The sequence below is a fragment of the Rhodamnia argentea genome, chromosome 10, assembly GCF_020921035.1.
Source record: "Rhodamnia argentea isolate NSW1041297 chromosome 10, ASM2092103v1, whole genome shotgun sequence".
In the NCBI taxonomy this organism is placed as follows: domain Eukaryota; kingdom Viridiplantae; phylum Streptophyta; class Magnoliopsida; order Myrtales; family Myrtaceae; genus Rhodamnia; species Rhodamnia argentea.
This window is the reverse complement of record NC_063159.1, coordinates 2,649,518-2,667,438: the sequence shown is the minus strand read 5'-3', so window position 1 is coordinate 2,667,438 and position 17,921 is coordinate 2,649,518. Positions and strand designations below refer to the sequence as shown.

The 17,921-nt window shown below is 38.4% G+C and overlaps 1 protein-coding gene across 1 annotated transcript; it reads left to right on the top strand.

Annotated features, from left to right (window-relative positions):
- Positions 1-12,965: 12,965 nt before the first annotated feature.
- LOC115739841 (scarecrow-like protein 9) lies at positions 12,966-16,249 on the top strand. The gene is made up of 2 exons (XM_030673124.2): positions 12,966-15,823; positions 15,928-16,249. Exon 1 carries the CDS (start codon positions 13,505-13,507, stop codon positions 15,746-15,748), a length of 2,244 nt encoding a protein of 747 aa, XP_030528984.1. The 5' UTR covers positions 12,966-13,504; the 3' UTR covers positions 15,749-15,823; positions 15,928-16,249.
- The last annotated feature ends 1,672 nt before the right edge of the window (positions 16,250-17,921 follow it).

Below are 17,921 nucleotides of genomic sequence, written 5' to 3'. Positions count from 1 at the left end.
AAAAGAAGAGAAAGAGACGGAGAAACATGAGAATGTCCTGGGTGAGGACAAAGAACTTGGTGAACCATCTGAGATTCCAGAGCCTATTCGACAAACAGTTTATCAAAGATGGCTCAAATTGTTGATTAGATGGGAACTCAGATGATATCTGAGAAAGCAATTCAAGCTGATGTGGAGATGGAAACACACTTTGAAGAAGAGCAGATTGGGTAGGTAGATCTCTTTGAGTTTATTCAAGAGAATATAGCTGAAGGAGAAGCTTAGAAGGAAGCTATATCTGAGGGAAAGAGTACTAAGATTTGAAGTCCACTGAAAATGGACATTGATGATGCTAGCACAACAGATGAAACTCCAAGCAAGAGTACCTCAGATCTTCCAATGCAGGCACCCCAATTTCATCATATGGGAGACATCTAGGAAGTCTTCTAATGCTGGTGTTCAGACCGAAGAAGAAATGGGTGAAGCTACAAATTCAGAACTACTCAAAGAAATCCTACACAAGTAGAGAGAATTGGAAGAAAAGATGACTGATATGTGGAAATCCCTACATCTGGATGTTGATAAACTAAAAATTAAAGTGAATTCTGAACTCTTAAAGTTGAGGGGAGAAAGGACCTCAGATGCAAGCTTTGCTACCTTGCAATTGGAACACATGGACAGAAAGATATTCAACTTAAAAGCAGCTTTTGATCTAAAGATGGCACAGCTATCCAAATTGTCTTTGGTTTAACTTCTATCAGACATTGTGCCTTCCACTTCCACTCAAGCCTCATTCTCATCTACTCCAGCCCCAAATCTACCTAAATAGAACTCATTCCATTCACTTATTTTATCAAACTTGGTTCTGTTTTAAGATTTGAATGTTTTTGAGTTGAATATTGTTTCTATCTCAAGTTTGAATGTTGTTTTTCGACTTGGTTTTGGATGTTACTCTTTAAACTCTTGAGTTGCACAAGATATATTATGGTATGATTAAACCTTTTATGCTCTGATTGAATGTATACTTGCCAGTTTGATCTATACTTTTATGCCGATAACAAAAAAGGGGAGAAGATCTATACCCTTTATTCTCTTTATTTTATTATCTTTTTATTGTGGAAAGATGTGAATATGATTTGTAGGAACAGAACAGGTTCTAAGTTCTTATAGGAAAAAGTTCTGGAGTTGATACAAAAGAAGTGTTATGGTTGAACAGGTTTCAAGTTCTGAGATGAAATGAACATATATCACAGGTCCTCATAGGAACAAGTTTTAAGAACAACATAGAACAAAACGTTCTGAGTTTACAAACGCTGAAAATTTCAAACTCATAATCTTATGCTTTGAAAATATATTTTGCTATGATCTGAATCTTTACAATCTTTTAAGCTGATTACTATGATACAGGTTTTGGAAACTGAATCATATGCTCTGAACAAAAGGAGCTTGCTCATACTTCATACACTCTAATACAAGTTTCACTCGTTCTATTACAAGCTTTGTAAATTCTAAAGTCAATACTTTGAACCTACTTATGTTCTATTCTCAAACACTCTGATATAGGTTTTACTAGTTCTGAAAGAGAAACGGAATCTCTTATTGAAAACGAATTCAAATCTTGAATTCATACTTTTTCCAAAACTTATCTTTTGCTGAAACTTCAAATGATACATCATTGTCTAGCAAAATTTCATTGAGTAGCAAATCATCATGTTACTCACCTCTTTTATTATAAAATTGGTATATTTGTGTGAATAGTTTTGTCATCATCAAAAAGGAGGAAATTGTTGAGAAAAACTCCTAATTGATTTTAAAGTTAATAAAACAATCCATCATCTCCAATATCTAAGTTAATGCAGTGAAATACTATTTTGCAGATTATCCAAAGGTGTATGGATCGAGATACATAGGATTGAATCCACCAAGATAGGCTCGGACGATGTTCTGAGGGACGGAAACGTTGTATAGAGCTCGGACATTGAGCAGGGAGCTCTGACGTTGGAATAATGCTCAAGCTCTACGTGAAGTATTTCACGAGCAACGATCAGATTATCAAGAGATTTATTTTAAGATGATTTAATGGACATATTATATCATCACAATGGCTAGCAATCAAGCTGGATTCGTACTTAGAGATTTTTAATCATGAAGATCAATCAAAGACATGAATTAAGGGAGACGAGATGACTCACCTAATGAAGAACTCTATCTATGGAAACCTAGAATCACAATTGTATGGACAATTAGATCCAAAGGGGAATTCTTTCCTTTGTTGACCTCAATGGTTACGAAATCATTTGTATACAATCTCATCCAAACAGGGAACTTTGGAGAGCGATCTTGTAGAGATCTTGCAACGAGAAGTTAGAGATGGAGGAGTATAAAAGGAGACCTCAAGGCTGAAGAGCGTATGCACAATAAAACAGAATTCAAAATTCCAAGGGCAAGAGAACTTCACATCCTTCATGTACTTTTGATCCAACACTGTAATACTTAGATGAGAACATACGAGTGTAAGAGTGTTAGACGGGAAGTCTATTTGCCAAACAGTAACCTCTAAGCTATTCACTAGTGGAATCCAACCGATCGGCTGCTAGCGTGAAGAAGTGAATGTAGGCTTGAACAAAGTCGAACCGCTATATATCCTCTATGCACATTCTTTTTCCCTTACTCTATCTATTTATATACTGTGTTAGTAGTTTTGTGCACAACGCTACTTCTGAGGGGATCTCAAATCTTACTAGCTAATTTCGTCTAAACGAAGTTATGAGCACACCGATTATATTTCGCATTGATTTCTTAAAATCTTTGAAATCATCTATTCACCCATCTAGGTGATAACACTAGCTACAACATAATTGACAATAGTAGAGGAAAAAAATTGACAAAAACAGTCTTTGGGCAATCGATCTTTATGTGGAGTTTCTACTCGAAAGTCATATTATCTATCGTGTTCTACAAGGCGTATGATATTAATAGAGTTATCGCTTAGAGTAATTTGTCAAAAAAAAAAATGTTGTTATTACCCACAATGATTTATGTTTAAACATTTTCTTAGATAATTGATAAACTTTTTGTTCATTCATTTTTCTAAACAATACAAGCAATTATTTTTTGAAAAATATTTTTCAAATTATTCATTATTCGAGAAAAAAATGAAGCCTCAATACTACATGAAAATGATTACTCATATTGACATGTAGGAAGAACTCGTTGACCACTACCATTTAGAATTAACAAGTCTGATAATTGAATTAGTGAAAGTTAGAAAAGTGAACTCTCTTAATTGGCTTCTTTGGGTCATAGCAAGTCCATTGCTCATTAGTTGCCCAAACTTATGTCAGGAATCCAATTCAACCCATTTACATACTTCAAATTAGGCTGTACACCGGATCTACTTCAACACTAAAACCAGACCAAACCGGCTTAGACTGATCAGTGCAAGGCTAGTTCTAGAGAGATAGAGCTGGCTTTAAATCGGTTCGTTTCCCAATTCCAAAGCAAAAACTACCGATTCCAATATTTAACTGGTTCTAAACTGGTTTTGTAGTCTCTTTTCAAAAAAACAAAATAACTCCTGAATTCTCGGTCATATAATATTAGAGCCGAGAGTTATGGGGTCGATTTTCGACTTTAGACCGAGAACCGATCCATTCCAAAACTGGTTATCCCTTCTACTAAGTACAATATAATTTTTCATTAAGTGAATCTACAATCTGTAGATATGTTAGTTCTTCTATTTTATGGTGATTCCACTAAGGGTTAATACCATGGAAAACCCCAAACTGGTACACCTATGATAAATTTACTCAAGACTATCTTTTTTTATTACGAAAAATCTCAAATTGATACACATATGACAAATTTACCCCAAACTATTTTTTTGACCACCATAAACCCTAAACTGGTACTTTTGTGACAAATTTACCCTAAAATAATATTTTTAACCAAGAAAAATCCCAAGCGGGTACACCCGTGACAAATTTACCCTCCGTTAAATTGGATTAATACTACGAAAAATCCCAAATTGATAAACCCGCAACAAACAAAGGATAAAAATCTTAAATTGGTACACCCATGAACCGCCACATGCTATCCAACTTAGCAATTGATAGTTAGATTTAACGAAAACTATCGAAGGGTAAATTTGTCTCAGGAGTACCGGTTTGAGATAAATTTATCACAAGTGCACCAGTTTGAAATTTTTTGTGGTCAAAAAAATAATTTTGGATAAATTTGTCACGATTGTATCGATTTGAAATTTTTCGTGGTATTAACCCTACTACTAATGGCTTGCTCCAACTTGACCATCTAGATACTATCCTCTAAGCCCACTACCTTTTTTTTTTATCTTTGGGTCTAATGATCTGACCCTACTTTTTTCTTTTCTTTTGTTTTTTCTTCGGTCTAAGCCTACTCTTTGTTTTCCTTCTTTTTTTTTTTTTTTTCAAGTCTAAGCCTACTTTGCCTCTTCTAGAATTGTCGTTTTGTTTGACTTAGAGGGACAGATATTACCTGCTAAAGTGAGAAGGATATTTAAAAATTATATATATACAATATTAAATCATGTCTTCGTTAATTAAATCAAATTTATATAATAATTAATAGCAATCTTACAAAATCTCATGATTAGTAGTTAGTCTCCAATTTGTTCTAGAAATTTCAGCCCCAATATTATAATAAACATCTTTATACTATATATGGTACGACATCCACATTATTTTCCTAGAAATAAAAAGAGCAATTCCTTTGTGTTTTATTGTTTTATTTCTCATTTTCATTATCTTAGTTTCTACTGTTTGATGCTTCCTTCCTTTTTCCTAAACCGATTGTCTAGATTCGACGTATTTATTGGATAAGTCGAGTTCTTCATGACCGCTATTTTGACCCCACGGTTGCCACATTTTCCAATTGACTGGCCCAATTTTTCTCCTGAGTGTGGGTCAAAAAGTCATTTATGTATCAATCTTAATGTTTTTCCCTGCGTCTGACAAATTTAATCTCTCATACGTTACTAGCAAGTAGGCGCACTTGAGCCCTTTCTCCTATCGTCCGAAAATGAACGTTGCGGTCGAAACGGCTAACAAAATATTAATATTATTAAAAATTTCATATTAGCTCCGATCGGCCAAAATTGATCGAATGAACTAAATTGACACAAATGTAAAAGATTTATGCTCAATTGGCAAAAAAAAAAAGAGTTTAAGATTGAATGGACACGATTACAATAAATTTAGGACAATTTTGATGATTTTCTCCACGAGACACTAGTCTTTCTCATGTGACATGTAATTAACCATTTCAAAAACTAAATCATTTCGAATGAGGCTTACTTAATAAGCCTTTTGGATATACTTATTAGTCGATACATTATAATTTCCAGACTGATAGTAAAAATATGTTTAGGGCACGCATGACAACAACTATATTTCCCTGTTTTTCTATTTTTCTATACCGAAAAACAAGTTTGGAACAGAAATTCATTTTGTAGCACAATTTCATTTGTCAATTTTCAAGACAAATTGTTTACCCATATAATTTTGCTTTTTTATTTCGGGAACAGAAACGTAAATAAGAATTCTTCTCGTTACTCACTTCCTCTTTCTCGCATCCTTTCTGCTAATCGCCGTTCGCCGCCACCGGTCCTCGGTCGCCCACCCCCGATCTCCAATCCCTCAACACCGATCGCCGGTCCCCGGCTCCCGTTCCCCTTCATCGTTCGCCATCCGTCGGTCACCGATCGAGATCCAGTGGCCGGAAACTATATAAATTTTATGTTGTTATCAAACGAATTTATGTTTTGGAACAAAAAATTTGTATCATTATCAAATGCATGTCTTTAATTAGAAACCCATCTAGAAAATAGAAATTAAAAAAAAATTATTTCTAGCCAAAAATAAAGTTCAAAAAAAGAATTATTGTCATCCGCGTCATTTGGATGTAATCCACGAGGAAACTTTTGTTCCGCTAGAACGTGGGAAAGTACAAAACTAGCGAAGAAATGCCCAAACGACAAAGAAAACCTAGGCAGTCACACCGTCGCACTTCCACTCACACGCGGCAGTACCGTTCAACCCAACATGGACCGGCAATTCTGGGAGTGGGGGCCACGAGATGGTGAGATATTTTGTTAGCAGCTTATGCTGTCTAAAGAGAAGTAAATACACAGAGAGTCCGTAACGCGGGAGCTAGGAATATTACTCCATCGGTGCTAAATTTATGGTACATACATAAATTCAGTTTTAAATTTTTTATGTTTTCAATTTAATCTCAAAACGGTACGCAAAATTTCAATGTAATCATTCCGATCAATTTTTATTGAAAATCTCTTGCTTGGCGGTCCTCGACATTAGCAGACAAAAAAAAAAAATCGGCTCCTTTATGGGAGATGGATCAATTCCCAAATATAGATATATCTAAAATAAGACTCATGGGGAGTTAGTCGCACCCACGAATGATATAAATACTACCATTGCTTTAGCTTTACTCACGTTTGTAGATCTATATCTTAGTTCAAGATCCCTCTTACTAATTGGAATCAAAGAATTAAAAGTTTTATTTATATACAATAATCCCATTGTAGCGGGTATAGTTTAGTGATAAAAGTGTGATTAATTTTATTAATCCCCTCCCTTCCCCCTCCCCCTCCCGAGAGGAATATGTGCTTCTAAAAGATCGTTGGGGATTTCCTAGAAAAAATCGTCGCATCTTCCTACGATTTCGTATGAAAGATATTCAAGTTAGTAGTGAAGACCAAGCAACATTTCATTGCTTCATTCTTATTTTCGTTTTGTTTAGATTTTTTGAATTCTTTATTCAATTATAAATTACTACATAAATGAACTCTTTATTTATGGTCATTTTATGTGGTAATCAAAATAAATCATATATGTATTACCATTAGGCATTACAATAAATGATCAGGGGCTCTTTTACCTTGAAAAATCATAGAGTTACCTCATGGGGACATAAGTAAGTAAGCAATTCTTATTGTATCGGCCGAATCTATAACCTTCGTTAGCAGATTCATTTTACGTGGGATAAAGGATCTAATTGATTGAGAAAGCACCATAAAGATCAATTAGTGAGGTTCCTCCGAAGGAATCAGACATGATAATTTTTCATCATCTCGCTCGGTGGTATGTTAACGAATTGGTCCACTACAGAAACGAGACTTTTGTTGAATCACAACAACTTACTTTAATTTTTCCCCTGAAATTGAATTTCCAAAAAAATTGGTTGACAGACGATAACTTATTGCTATTGACTCGATGATCCCAATAGGACGCGGTTAACGAGACAAGCAATGACTGGAGTGGGAGAGTCAGAGTCGAAAAGAGGATTCCTCACTTCTTTCTCTCATTCAAAAAACCATCCAATGTAAAGACGGTTTTCGGAGTCTTTACTTTTTATATATTCACATACAATGTTGCTAGTCCAAAGAGGCATATAAATTCTTGCCTAATTTTCAGCCCAAACGGCAGATTTTTTTTTTTTTTTGGTTAGTTGGACTTAATCCTGTCTCTTATGATCAGATTATTGGAACACATTGACTTGATTGGTTTTCCATCCTCGCTTTTAGGTAGTTACGTTTACTTAGAACTGCATAGAAATGACAATTCACATAGGACGACCATAACATTGTTCACACATAGAAATAACCAACTTGTTGTGGTCGAAGTACGATGGAGTTTGATCGGTAAGATGGGATTGGTTGATGAAAGTATTCCTAGCCATCGAACGATCGAGAACTATGTGACATGGGTATCGACATCTGCAAAGTAGAGTCATCGACAGCCGTGTAAAATCGACATTGATAAGTAGTGAAGACATGTTCAATGAGGCCTATTGATGGAGCAAACAATGGGTTAATCATCTCGAAATTTGGCTAAGTTTTGGACACAAGAAGAGGACAGATGGTAATCAGAATGTCGAATGACGGTTGAAGATCCTAGTGACTTTGGAAGTTGAAACTACTTGTGAATATAAGGTCAGCGAGCGATTAGGAGCCTGGAATCAAAGGAGTGTAGTTATAACTATACTTAAGAGTAATAACTGCTTGTAAGCGGTTGTAATTAAGTGGCGGCGTGTAATCATAGAAGAGAGACCACGAACAGATATTCGAAATGTACTTTTTTTCAGTTTATTAAAGTCATGTTCTTCTCATTTTCTAGAATCGTTAATCATTTCCGAAATTTTTTTGTAAATTTACTGTTCATCTTCACTATAAAACGAAATATATTCATGTCCAAAATCACCACAGAACTAGTCTCCATAACAACAAAAATAAGAATCCACTTTTGGTGAAAGATTCTTCACTACCTTGATAAACTTACATTATGGAGGAACAACTCGTCGACCCCTAGCTACCAATCAAAATAAGAAGATTGATAATCCAATAAGCGATGGACCAAACTTCATCTCTCTTAATTGGCTTCTTTGGATGATAACAAGTTAATGTGCTCACTAATTTACGAAACTTACGTTAGGAGCCAACCCAAACTCATTTAGCTACTTCTAAGTATGTGTGTGCACTTAATTCGATTCTACCCGAAAATGGGCTTGATCCGGCCCGACCGATCTATTCAAAGCTAGTTTTAGAGAGAATTGGTTAGATTCCCAGTCCAACAAACCTAGAATCAGCCTAAGACCAGTTTAGTCCTTGGTTCTAAGGGGACGGATTTTCGATGACATATCTAATCAGACTAAATCTTATTTGAAAAAGCCGGAACCGCCGGTTTTAAACCTATTTGAAAGTTTCTTAAAGGAGAAAAATAATTTGCACCCATCGAGAATCAAAACCATGGTGTTCAACATGAACAAATAACAAGCATAATCACTTAACAAAACATATGTTTTTGTAATGAAATGGTACAACTTTTATATCCTAATATAATAATTTGATTCTTTTGTTCGAACAAAAAAAAAAAAGAGAGAGAGAAGGTCTACCGGGGAGCCTAAACAAAACCAACTGTCTTGGTTCCTTGTTCCAACTAGAATTCCGGTTCTAAGCCGAAAGCCGACTGACCTCGAAACTAATCACCCCTCCTTCTAAGGACAATATAGTTTCAATCAAATCAGTCCACATGTGTAGATGTACTAGTTCTGTTATTATACGGTCATTGAATTAATGGGTCGCTCCTCTAGTCATGGACCACCTAGGTAGTCGATACCATATGGTCCCCGATATAAGAAAACACAAAGTTGAAGTTGCTAGCTACTCTCCGATCTTTGCTGGAAATTCCAGCCCTAGCGATATACATCTTATATGGTAGGATATCTACATCTTTTTCGTTCTTCTAGAAAAGACGAATTACATTATTTTTTTTTTAATTTTTCCTGTTTCATTTTTCTTAGCTGCTACTATTTGACCCGACAATTGCAACATTATCCAATCGGTGTGGACCAAATTCTCTCCCGCCATTGCCGTCGCACTCATGATATTTGCCCAGCGTCAGAAAAATCTAGTGATAGTCGTCGGAATATCTTTCATCAAAGTACGTTTTCGATTTTTGTTAAGAGAAGATGGGTTTTGTGGCGATTCAGACATGAGTTAGATCAATGGAACACAATGATGAATTTTGATTTATTGGAAGTTAATCAACGATGAAGTCCGAAGACATAAAAAGTTATGCCGGAATTTAATTGACAACAAAGTGCGACGATAAGTATACAAATTCAATCGACGACGAAGATCCGAATACTAAAACTAAAGTACGAGATTTGAAAGATATTAATTTGTGGAAAAGATAAATTGTAAAAAAGTAAAGATAAGATAAATTTGTGAGAGCGTTGAGTTTTTTGATTGATCGATCGGGCTTACAAAGAGTAAGATGTGACTATTTATAACCCGCAATCGATGCTTACATATAGCGATTACAGTTGTGGAATTCACATAACAAATAAATTCTTAATGGTGGTTACAAGAAGTTCTGTTACCAGAACAAATATCCACAAGAAGTTAAAAATTCCTAAATTAGTGGTGACAAAACATAACTACCCAACAATTACATCTTCGTGTCGATTGCCCGTCATCCATGATAAAAGGCTCTTCATCGATAACTGATGTTGTTGATTACTTCCTTACCGAGTTATTGATTCCATTCTTATTATCCATTGTGCTGTCCATTATTAACCAAATTCTGCTTTTATCAACTACGTTCGATTCTTGTCAATGCAAAAACTTAATCCTCTTTTAGTTTCAACATGCACTTGTCGATTGCCTGTGAAAATTTGACATTGTAAAAAATTAAAAGTAAAAACATTTAAATGCATTCCAATTGTTGTGTAAGCAAAATAAGTAACTATTCTTTTCGAAAGAATTCTTGTTTCCGTACGAGTCCTTTTGAAGATTATATTATCGTGAATTTATAATTATTTTATTAGATATTGTGCAATTTAGCACGCAATTCGATGAAATCCATGTTGAAAACTCTTTTGTTGTTACCCTGGAACGTGGGAAAAGAAGAAAACTTGCGGAAAAAGTGCGAACTAGCAAGAAAACCTGGGCAGTGCGAGACATGAGAATTCCACTCCCGCCCGCGCACTCGCAGGGCCGCCGGTCAACCTAAGTTGGACGGAGCGGACACGGCGATCTCCGGTGGGGCCCCCAACGGCGGCGGATCGGAGTTTTCGTCTCGTCCCTTCCTGTCTGGAGGCGGCCGCTCCAGCATCCTTTGCAAGGGCGAAACGGTAATTTCGCCCCCCAACACGCGAAGCGGGGTGGAAGCGACCGGGCGTGAGGTTCGGCCTCTGATGCCCGGGAAGTGCGCCGCGGGCCCCACCGGTGGGACGCGCCACGTGGAGGCGGGGTCGCTCTCGCGTGCTGACGTGGCGATGGAGGAGAAGAGTGCGACCGCGCGTTGATACGGAGGGAGACAAAAGGCGGTGGGACAATTTTAGGGGGACAGCAACGGGACGGAGGAGAGGATCGGTCCACTCACTCATTCGCTCAGGGACAAATTTACTTTATGTGATAAAACTCCAATTCGAAAAGGGAAAAATTAATTTTCATACCGCAGAATTTTCTTTTTTAAAAAAATAAATAAATTAAAATATATTTCCTAAAACTAATCATTTATTATCGATAACAATTTCTATTTAATCTATTTTTTGAACGAAAAATATTGTTTCGTTTATTCATTTTTATAAACGGGAGAAGCTTATTATTTTTTTAATTTTTTTAATTTTTTTAATTTTTTTTCCAAATAATCAAAATTTGATTTATTTTTTATTTTGTTGAATCGTATACATCGTGATAAATTTGAGGAGATGAGAAAAAAGGAAACGATAAATGCAGAGAAAATATCCTTTATTTAATTGGACGCACGTGGATCGGTGCTTAAGTTTCTCCGAAAGGAAAAAAAAAGACATTTTAATCTAGAAAATTGCGAGAAATCATGGGTCACTCCGTTCACATTTCAACGAGGAAAATTTGTCCTTTTCAAATCACTGTTTTCCTTGTGTCGCACACGAGGCGTCGCTAGCAAGTGCGACGAGACACTCTTCAAGAAGGCCCCTAACAAATTGACGCGTGCGTGGACGAGTGAATCCGTCGATGGAGATTTTCTTGGTTAAGTGTTTGGATGAGCGTATAAAATAGTAAATTATTGATAGAATACGATCATCACCTAGGCACATAAGACGCACCACCAACTAAAGATAAAGATTAAGATTCGAATATAAACTCACTACCAAGGTTTAAAGGATAAATTACCAATCGAGGTTAAAGGGCTTTTGCCAAAAATCCACTTTTCAAAGCTAAAGAAATCGAAGGTAAATAATTTAACTCACGGAGAGGAATTCTCTTTCAATCAACAAGTCTTCTTACAATGAAGAGCTCTTTCTCTATTTAGAGAGGAACTCGGACATAGGAAATAGACAAACATTAAAGGCATGGAGGCTAGACAAACATTTAAGAATATTTGGACTCTCGAAATAGTAAAGACATGGGAAAAGAAAGCAATTAAATCCTCGAAACTAGAAACTGCATTAAAAGAATTAGGAACTAGAAAAGCATTAAAGACATAGAGACTTGACCAGGCGGAGCGGCCGTCGGTGCGGATCTTGACTCTTCGGCCTTTCAATCCATCTTTCAAAGTTCATTTAATAGCCTTGACCAATAAATAACCATCTTTTGGAGATCACCAAATATCCTTGGAAATGGCTCATAACTGCCTCACATTGATATGTTGCAAGTTCACGTCGAAATCGACAACTAGTCTTCGCGAAACAAAACTTAATAAAGCTAGGTTAGAGGGCGAAAGCCTAACTTCCAAGTTAGCAAGTCAAAGCTAAGGCAAGTTAATCTTCAAGCCAACAAACCTCTTTTTCTAGCAGGGGAAGAATCGATAGCTACTTAGTCAGTATCTTGTTCTATAAACTTCACATCGGCAACTTTATTTTCAATCCACCGAAGCAAGTTGCGGCCAAACTCATTCCGGGCTTTAATGAATAACGATTATGTTGAGCTTGTTGATGAAATCAGATCGGAACTTAAGGATTATACTGATGAGTCGGATGCTCCCGCATTACAAATCACCGATAACCAATTCGGTTCTTTTTTTTTTTTCCCCTCTTCTCACTATTGGATTCACTAAATTGTTCGTACTTTCTCATACCTACTCTATTGTGCACATTTTCTTTCTTACACGGCGCGTGCCTTAAATCTAGTGTCTCGTAAAGACGCTCGAGATGCCATTTAAAAAAAATTTCGAAAATTAGGAGAAAGGGTTGATGCTAAAGAGAAACACCCACTAATCTTAATCAAAGCACGGGTCTTTATCAAAATTCCAACTTTCTTCTTGAAAGTGCAAAATTTTTTTTTTTTGGGGTGAGATCTCGAAAGTGCTATTTAGAATAAGAAAATTAGCGCGACCGAGATCATCGAAGATTGGCTAGTCTCTCGCCAACCCACACGTAAAATATTTCGTGACTCGCCATGACTCGGTCTCTTCTTAAGACGGAGCGTGACACCACCTCCAGTTTCTCTAACCACTTGCTCTCTCTCTCTCTCTCTAACTCTCTGTCCGTGGAAGAGCTGGGTTTCGTCAAGGTGCGCACTTTGTTCACTTGTTCTTCGTCTGGAGATTTGACATCTTCGGAGTCCAATGTTTTCGTTGTTCCTTCCCCGCTGAAGCCGTTTGCTCTCTCGTGAATCTGATAGTTGCTCGCAGCTTTTTTATGCTTGGGCTTTGAGTGACCGAAAGCTTTATCTGGGTATTCCAGTTTGTTTGTGCTTCGTTTGAATATTGCGGTTTATCTGTCCTGTTGCCTTGTGATTTGCTGGATATATGCATAGGAGTGTTGAGTATGTCAAAACCCTGAAACTCCGGTGGTCGGATCGGTTGACTTTTTGCACCATCTTCTTTGTGCATTGGCACTGTGGGGTTGCGAGGATTTATTCGGGGGGGATTAGGAGGGGGTCGCGCGTGGGGCATCTGTTGTTTCTGGAAATTCTGACCTGGTGGGGAGTTGGATTGGTCTTTCTGGTCCAAGCTCTGTTTGGTGAGATATTGGGGAGTGGATGAATATGGATCCTCGCTTTAAGGGGTGTTCGGCTTCTGTAGCCGGGCTTTCATTGGATAATCAATCGTTGCCGTGGTTTGCGGATCCAAGTTTAGTTCCCGGACCCAGATTCGAGACCAATGGCTTCAGAGGAGGAATTCAATACGTTCCACACCCAGTGGCGACACAGATTAGTGGAGCCCCAAGTGCCCCGAATTCGTGCATCACCCAAGAGGAGGATTCGCCAGAAGATTGCGATTTCTCTGATGCGGTTTTGAGGTACATAAGTGAGATGCTTATGGAAGAAGATATGGAGGAGAAGAGTTGTATGCTTCAAGAGTCCTTGGACCTTCAAGCTGCTGAGAAATCTCTTTACGATGCTATTGGTAAGAAGTATCCCCCTTCGCCTGAACCAATCCCAAATTATACCTGTCTAAGTGGTGAGGGTCCTGAGGATGACCTCTCTGTAAATAGCTACGGCTGTTTGCTGAATAATCCTCTGGTATCATATTCTTGTGAGAAGACTTCCTTCCCTCAAGTGCAAAGTCTTTCATTTCATGGCGTTTTGCAGTCATCTTACACCTCTTCTAATAGTGTCGTCAGTGGTATGGATGGATTTGTAGACTCCCCAGCTAGTATTGCTCAGGTTCCTGATTTGGGTGGGGAGAGTCAATCTATTTGGCAGTTTAAGAAGGGAGTTGAAGAAGCTAGTAAGTTTCTTCCTGGTGGTAACAGGTTTTTCGATAATGCGGAGTCAAAAGGGTCCTTAACTGAGTCAAGGGTGAGATCTTGTGAGGTCGCAGTCAAGCTAGAGAGGAAGGATGATTGCAAGTGTTCTCCTAATGGCTCACGGGGGAGGAAGAATCCTCACAGAGGGGATGCAGATTTTGAAGAAGAGAGGAGTAGCAAGCAAGCTGCTGTTTTCTCTGAATCACCTCTCCGATCAGTTATGTTTGATAATGTGTTGCTTTGTCCTAAAGTAGATCACATTTGTCCTAAAGTAGATCACATAACCGTACTACAAGACACCGTGCAGGATGGGACTACTGCAACTATGTTGCGCAATGGGCAACCTAAGGGATTAAATGATGATAAAGGACGTGGGAGAAAACGAATTGGGAAGAAGGAAGTCGTGGATTTAAGAACTCTCTTGATTAATTGTGCACAAGCAGTTGCAGCTGATGACCGTGTAAGCACAAGTGAGTTTTTGAAGCAGATTAGACAGCATTCTTCTCCTTTTGGGGATGGAAATCAGAGGCTGGCTCACTGCCTTGCAGATGGCCTTGAAGCTCGCCAGGCGGGCACAGGTAGCCAGATCTATAAAGGCCTTGTTAGCAAGAGAACTTCAGCTGCCGATATTCTGAAAGCTTACCATCTTTTCCTAGCTGCTTGCCCATTTAGGAAGCTTTCTAACTTCACCGCGAACAGGACAATTATGAGTCTAGCATCAGATTCCATGAGGGTCCACATCATTGATTTCGGTATTCTTTATGGTTTCCAGTGGCCAACTCTTATTCAGCGGCTCTCAGCAAGACATGGTGGACCCCCAAAAATTCGGATTACTGGTATAGATTTCCCCCAACCTGGCTTTCGGCCAGCAGAGCGAGTTGAGGAAACAGGTCGCAGACTAGCTGCTTATGCGGAACATTTCAAAGTCCCATTCGAGTATAATGCAATAGCAAAGAAATGGGAAAATATTCAGATTGACGAACTCAAAATTGACAAGGATGAGTTACTTGTTGTTAACTGTATATATCGCGCTAAAAACTTACTCGATGAATCGGTAGCAGCCGATAGTTCGAGAAATATGGTTATTAATTTGATAAGAAGGATCAATCCTGATATTTTTATCCACGGGATTCTCAACGGGTCTTACAATGCACCCTTCTTTGTTACGCGATTTCGGGAGGCATTGTTCCATTTCTCCGCACTTTTTGATATGCTCGAAACTCTAGTTCCCCGTGAAAATCGGGAGAGAATGCTGATCGAGAAAGAGATATTCGGAAGGGAGGCTTTAAATGTTATAGCTTGTGAGGGTTGGGAACGAGTTGAAAGGCCAGAGACATACAAGCAGTGGCAACTACGTAACCTGAGAGCTGGGTTTGTGCAGCTTCCTTTTGATCGGGACATCGTGAAGCGGGCAACAGAAAAAGTTCGGTCAAGCTATCACAAAGACTTTATGATCGACGAAGATGGCCGGTGGCTATTGCACGGATGGAAGGGCCGAATCATCTACGCCCTCTCTGCTTGGAAACCTGTCTAGTGAATTTACGATCAGAGGTCTGACAATGGGGCTTGACAATATTGGGCGTATATCAGTAGATGGAATACCTAGGTGAGTTTTTTTTGTCTCTATTTTTCTCTCTCTCCTGGAACCTGTTCTTGTTACCTGTCCCTCTACTGGCGCTTTGGTTTGATATAACCTTGTTAATCTGGCATGTATATGCTATTATGGACGAATTTTCAGTTGCGTAACAGAAGGTGATGTAGATTTATAGAGGTCCAAGTCCTGTGGAAGAAAGACAGGGTAAAGCACAATTTGTGCCATGTCTTCTTCCACAGAATGCCAAAAGGCTCAAAACAGTTTGTCCTGTATAAAGTGTAAAGGAGACAAGTGCACATAATTTCCTGAATGTGACATGCTCATTTGCAAGTGAGTTCGTTCAGTTGATTCTAACCCTTCCCTGAAACACTAGGATTATAATTGGCCTTTGGTGTCATGGACAGCTTGGTAAATACATGGCCATCTTTCCCTCTTCTTTCAGATGATTAAAACGGAAGTTTTCATGTTCGTTTCAAAATGCCAGGTGCCGACTTTTACTCGGGTCCGTAGGTTGAGGTCGTGAAGCTCGTTGGGGACTATGGAGGAAAAGTGGTCACGGTGATCTTTTGCACAGATGCCTCTGATTTGTGGTGTGTAGTTTGCAGCTGATGAATGAGTAGGCTGGAAGTGGAGTCAAAAGGATATCCTATTAATTCCAAGGGGAAACCTCTCTCTCTCTCACACGCGCGCGCGATGATTTTCTTTGCATTGGCTTCTCCGGAAATGTATATCTGGTCATTTTCAGAGTTCGTGTTACTCCAAGCACTGGACAAGATACTTTTATTCTATTCGGAGTTTTATCCGGCCAATCAAACGCGGCCTTAAAAGTGTGGAATTGAGTGAGGAAGAGAAAAGGAATCGGGCCTAGAGTGTCCATGCCTGACCGATCCCTTCTTCCCCGGTGAGAATCTGGGTACGGGACAGAATGGTGATCATGCAATAATACCGAACAATCAGTTTAAGATGGCACTGAACTCAGACCAACATTTTTCACAGCTTCCCTAGACCTGCCTTTGCTTTATTACACCTCCAGAAATTTGATCGGATCGACTCGATAATCCCCCTCTAATCGGTGCCCATTTCTCGAAGTTGTTCACAGATTTGATCGGATCGGATCGGATCACATCCAGTTGGGTTCACTTTAGTCTCCCGCGGTCTCGTGACGGTTCTGTTCTCGCATCTGTAGTGATTCTCCATTTTCGAATTTGTAATCTATACTCTTGAGAAATTCTAACCCTTTCTTCGTGATCGATAAAAGTCCGGGCAAATCAGGGGCTTCTTAACGTTTTGGACGTGCCCGTGAGCGGCATGGGAGAAATGTTTTTATAGAAAACAAGCTCCAACTTAATTAAAAAAAAAAAAAAGAGAATGGAGGATGTGGGACAACTGAGAAAACGGAAACATTTTATAGAATTGACCCATATTATTTGCCTATAGAACTTTCCAAGTCTGCATCTCCTGTATAAAAGAAAGGCTTGAAGAGGTTGTTTTTAAGTCTTTCTCATATTTCATGTCATATTTATAAATGCACAAGGAGACAACAACAACAACAACAACAACAAAAAAGCTGTTGAAGGAAGAATTACCAAAAAAGTCTTAAACCTATTGCGATTGTACCTATTCAGTCCATCCAACCATCCCCAGCATTCTTGGTCCCGATTTTAGAGGAGTACGTAGACATTTCAATCGCTGAATGAGAAGTTTTTTGTTCTTTCAACTCAGATTGTGCTCTTCCTTTCCAAGTTTTGGTGGTGTCCCAACTTCAAAGGGAATGCAATTTTGCATTCAAAGTTGCATAAGACTTTAAAAATAGAATTCATCATCGGCTTCCTGGTTGATTAGGGTGAATAGGGGTGATCGGTTCTAAGGACCGATTTCTCAAAATGAGAACCATGAACCATCCGCTCGTTTTATGGACCCACTCAAGAACCGAACTACCGTTCCGATCCGGTTCACTTGCTAATTTCTTCGAAAAATTCATAGAAAAAATCACCTTTATTTTGAGGTGAGGAGTAAAACTGCTGAGGCGCGACTTGTATTTTTGAGGTGAGAATTAATGAGACCCAAACATTTTGCTCCACAATGAAAAACATTGGCTATCAATGCAATTTAT

What these genes read in the sequence shown, in the direction of transcription:
- LOC115739841 (XM_030673124.2), top strand. Translation starts at nt 13,505, where the DNA reads ATGAATATGGATCCTCGCTTTAAGGGGTGTTCGGCTTCTGTAGCCGGG.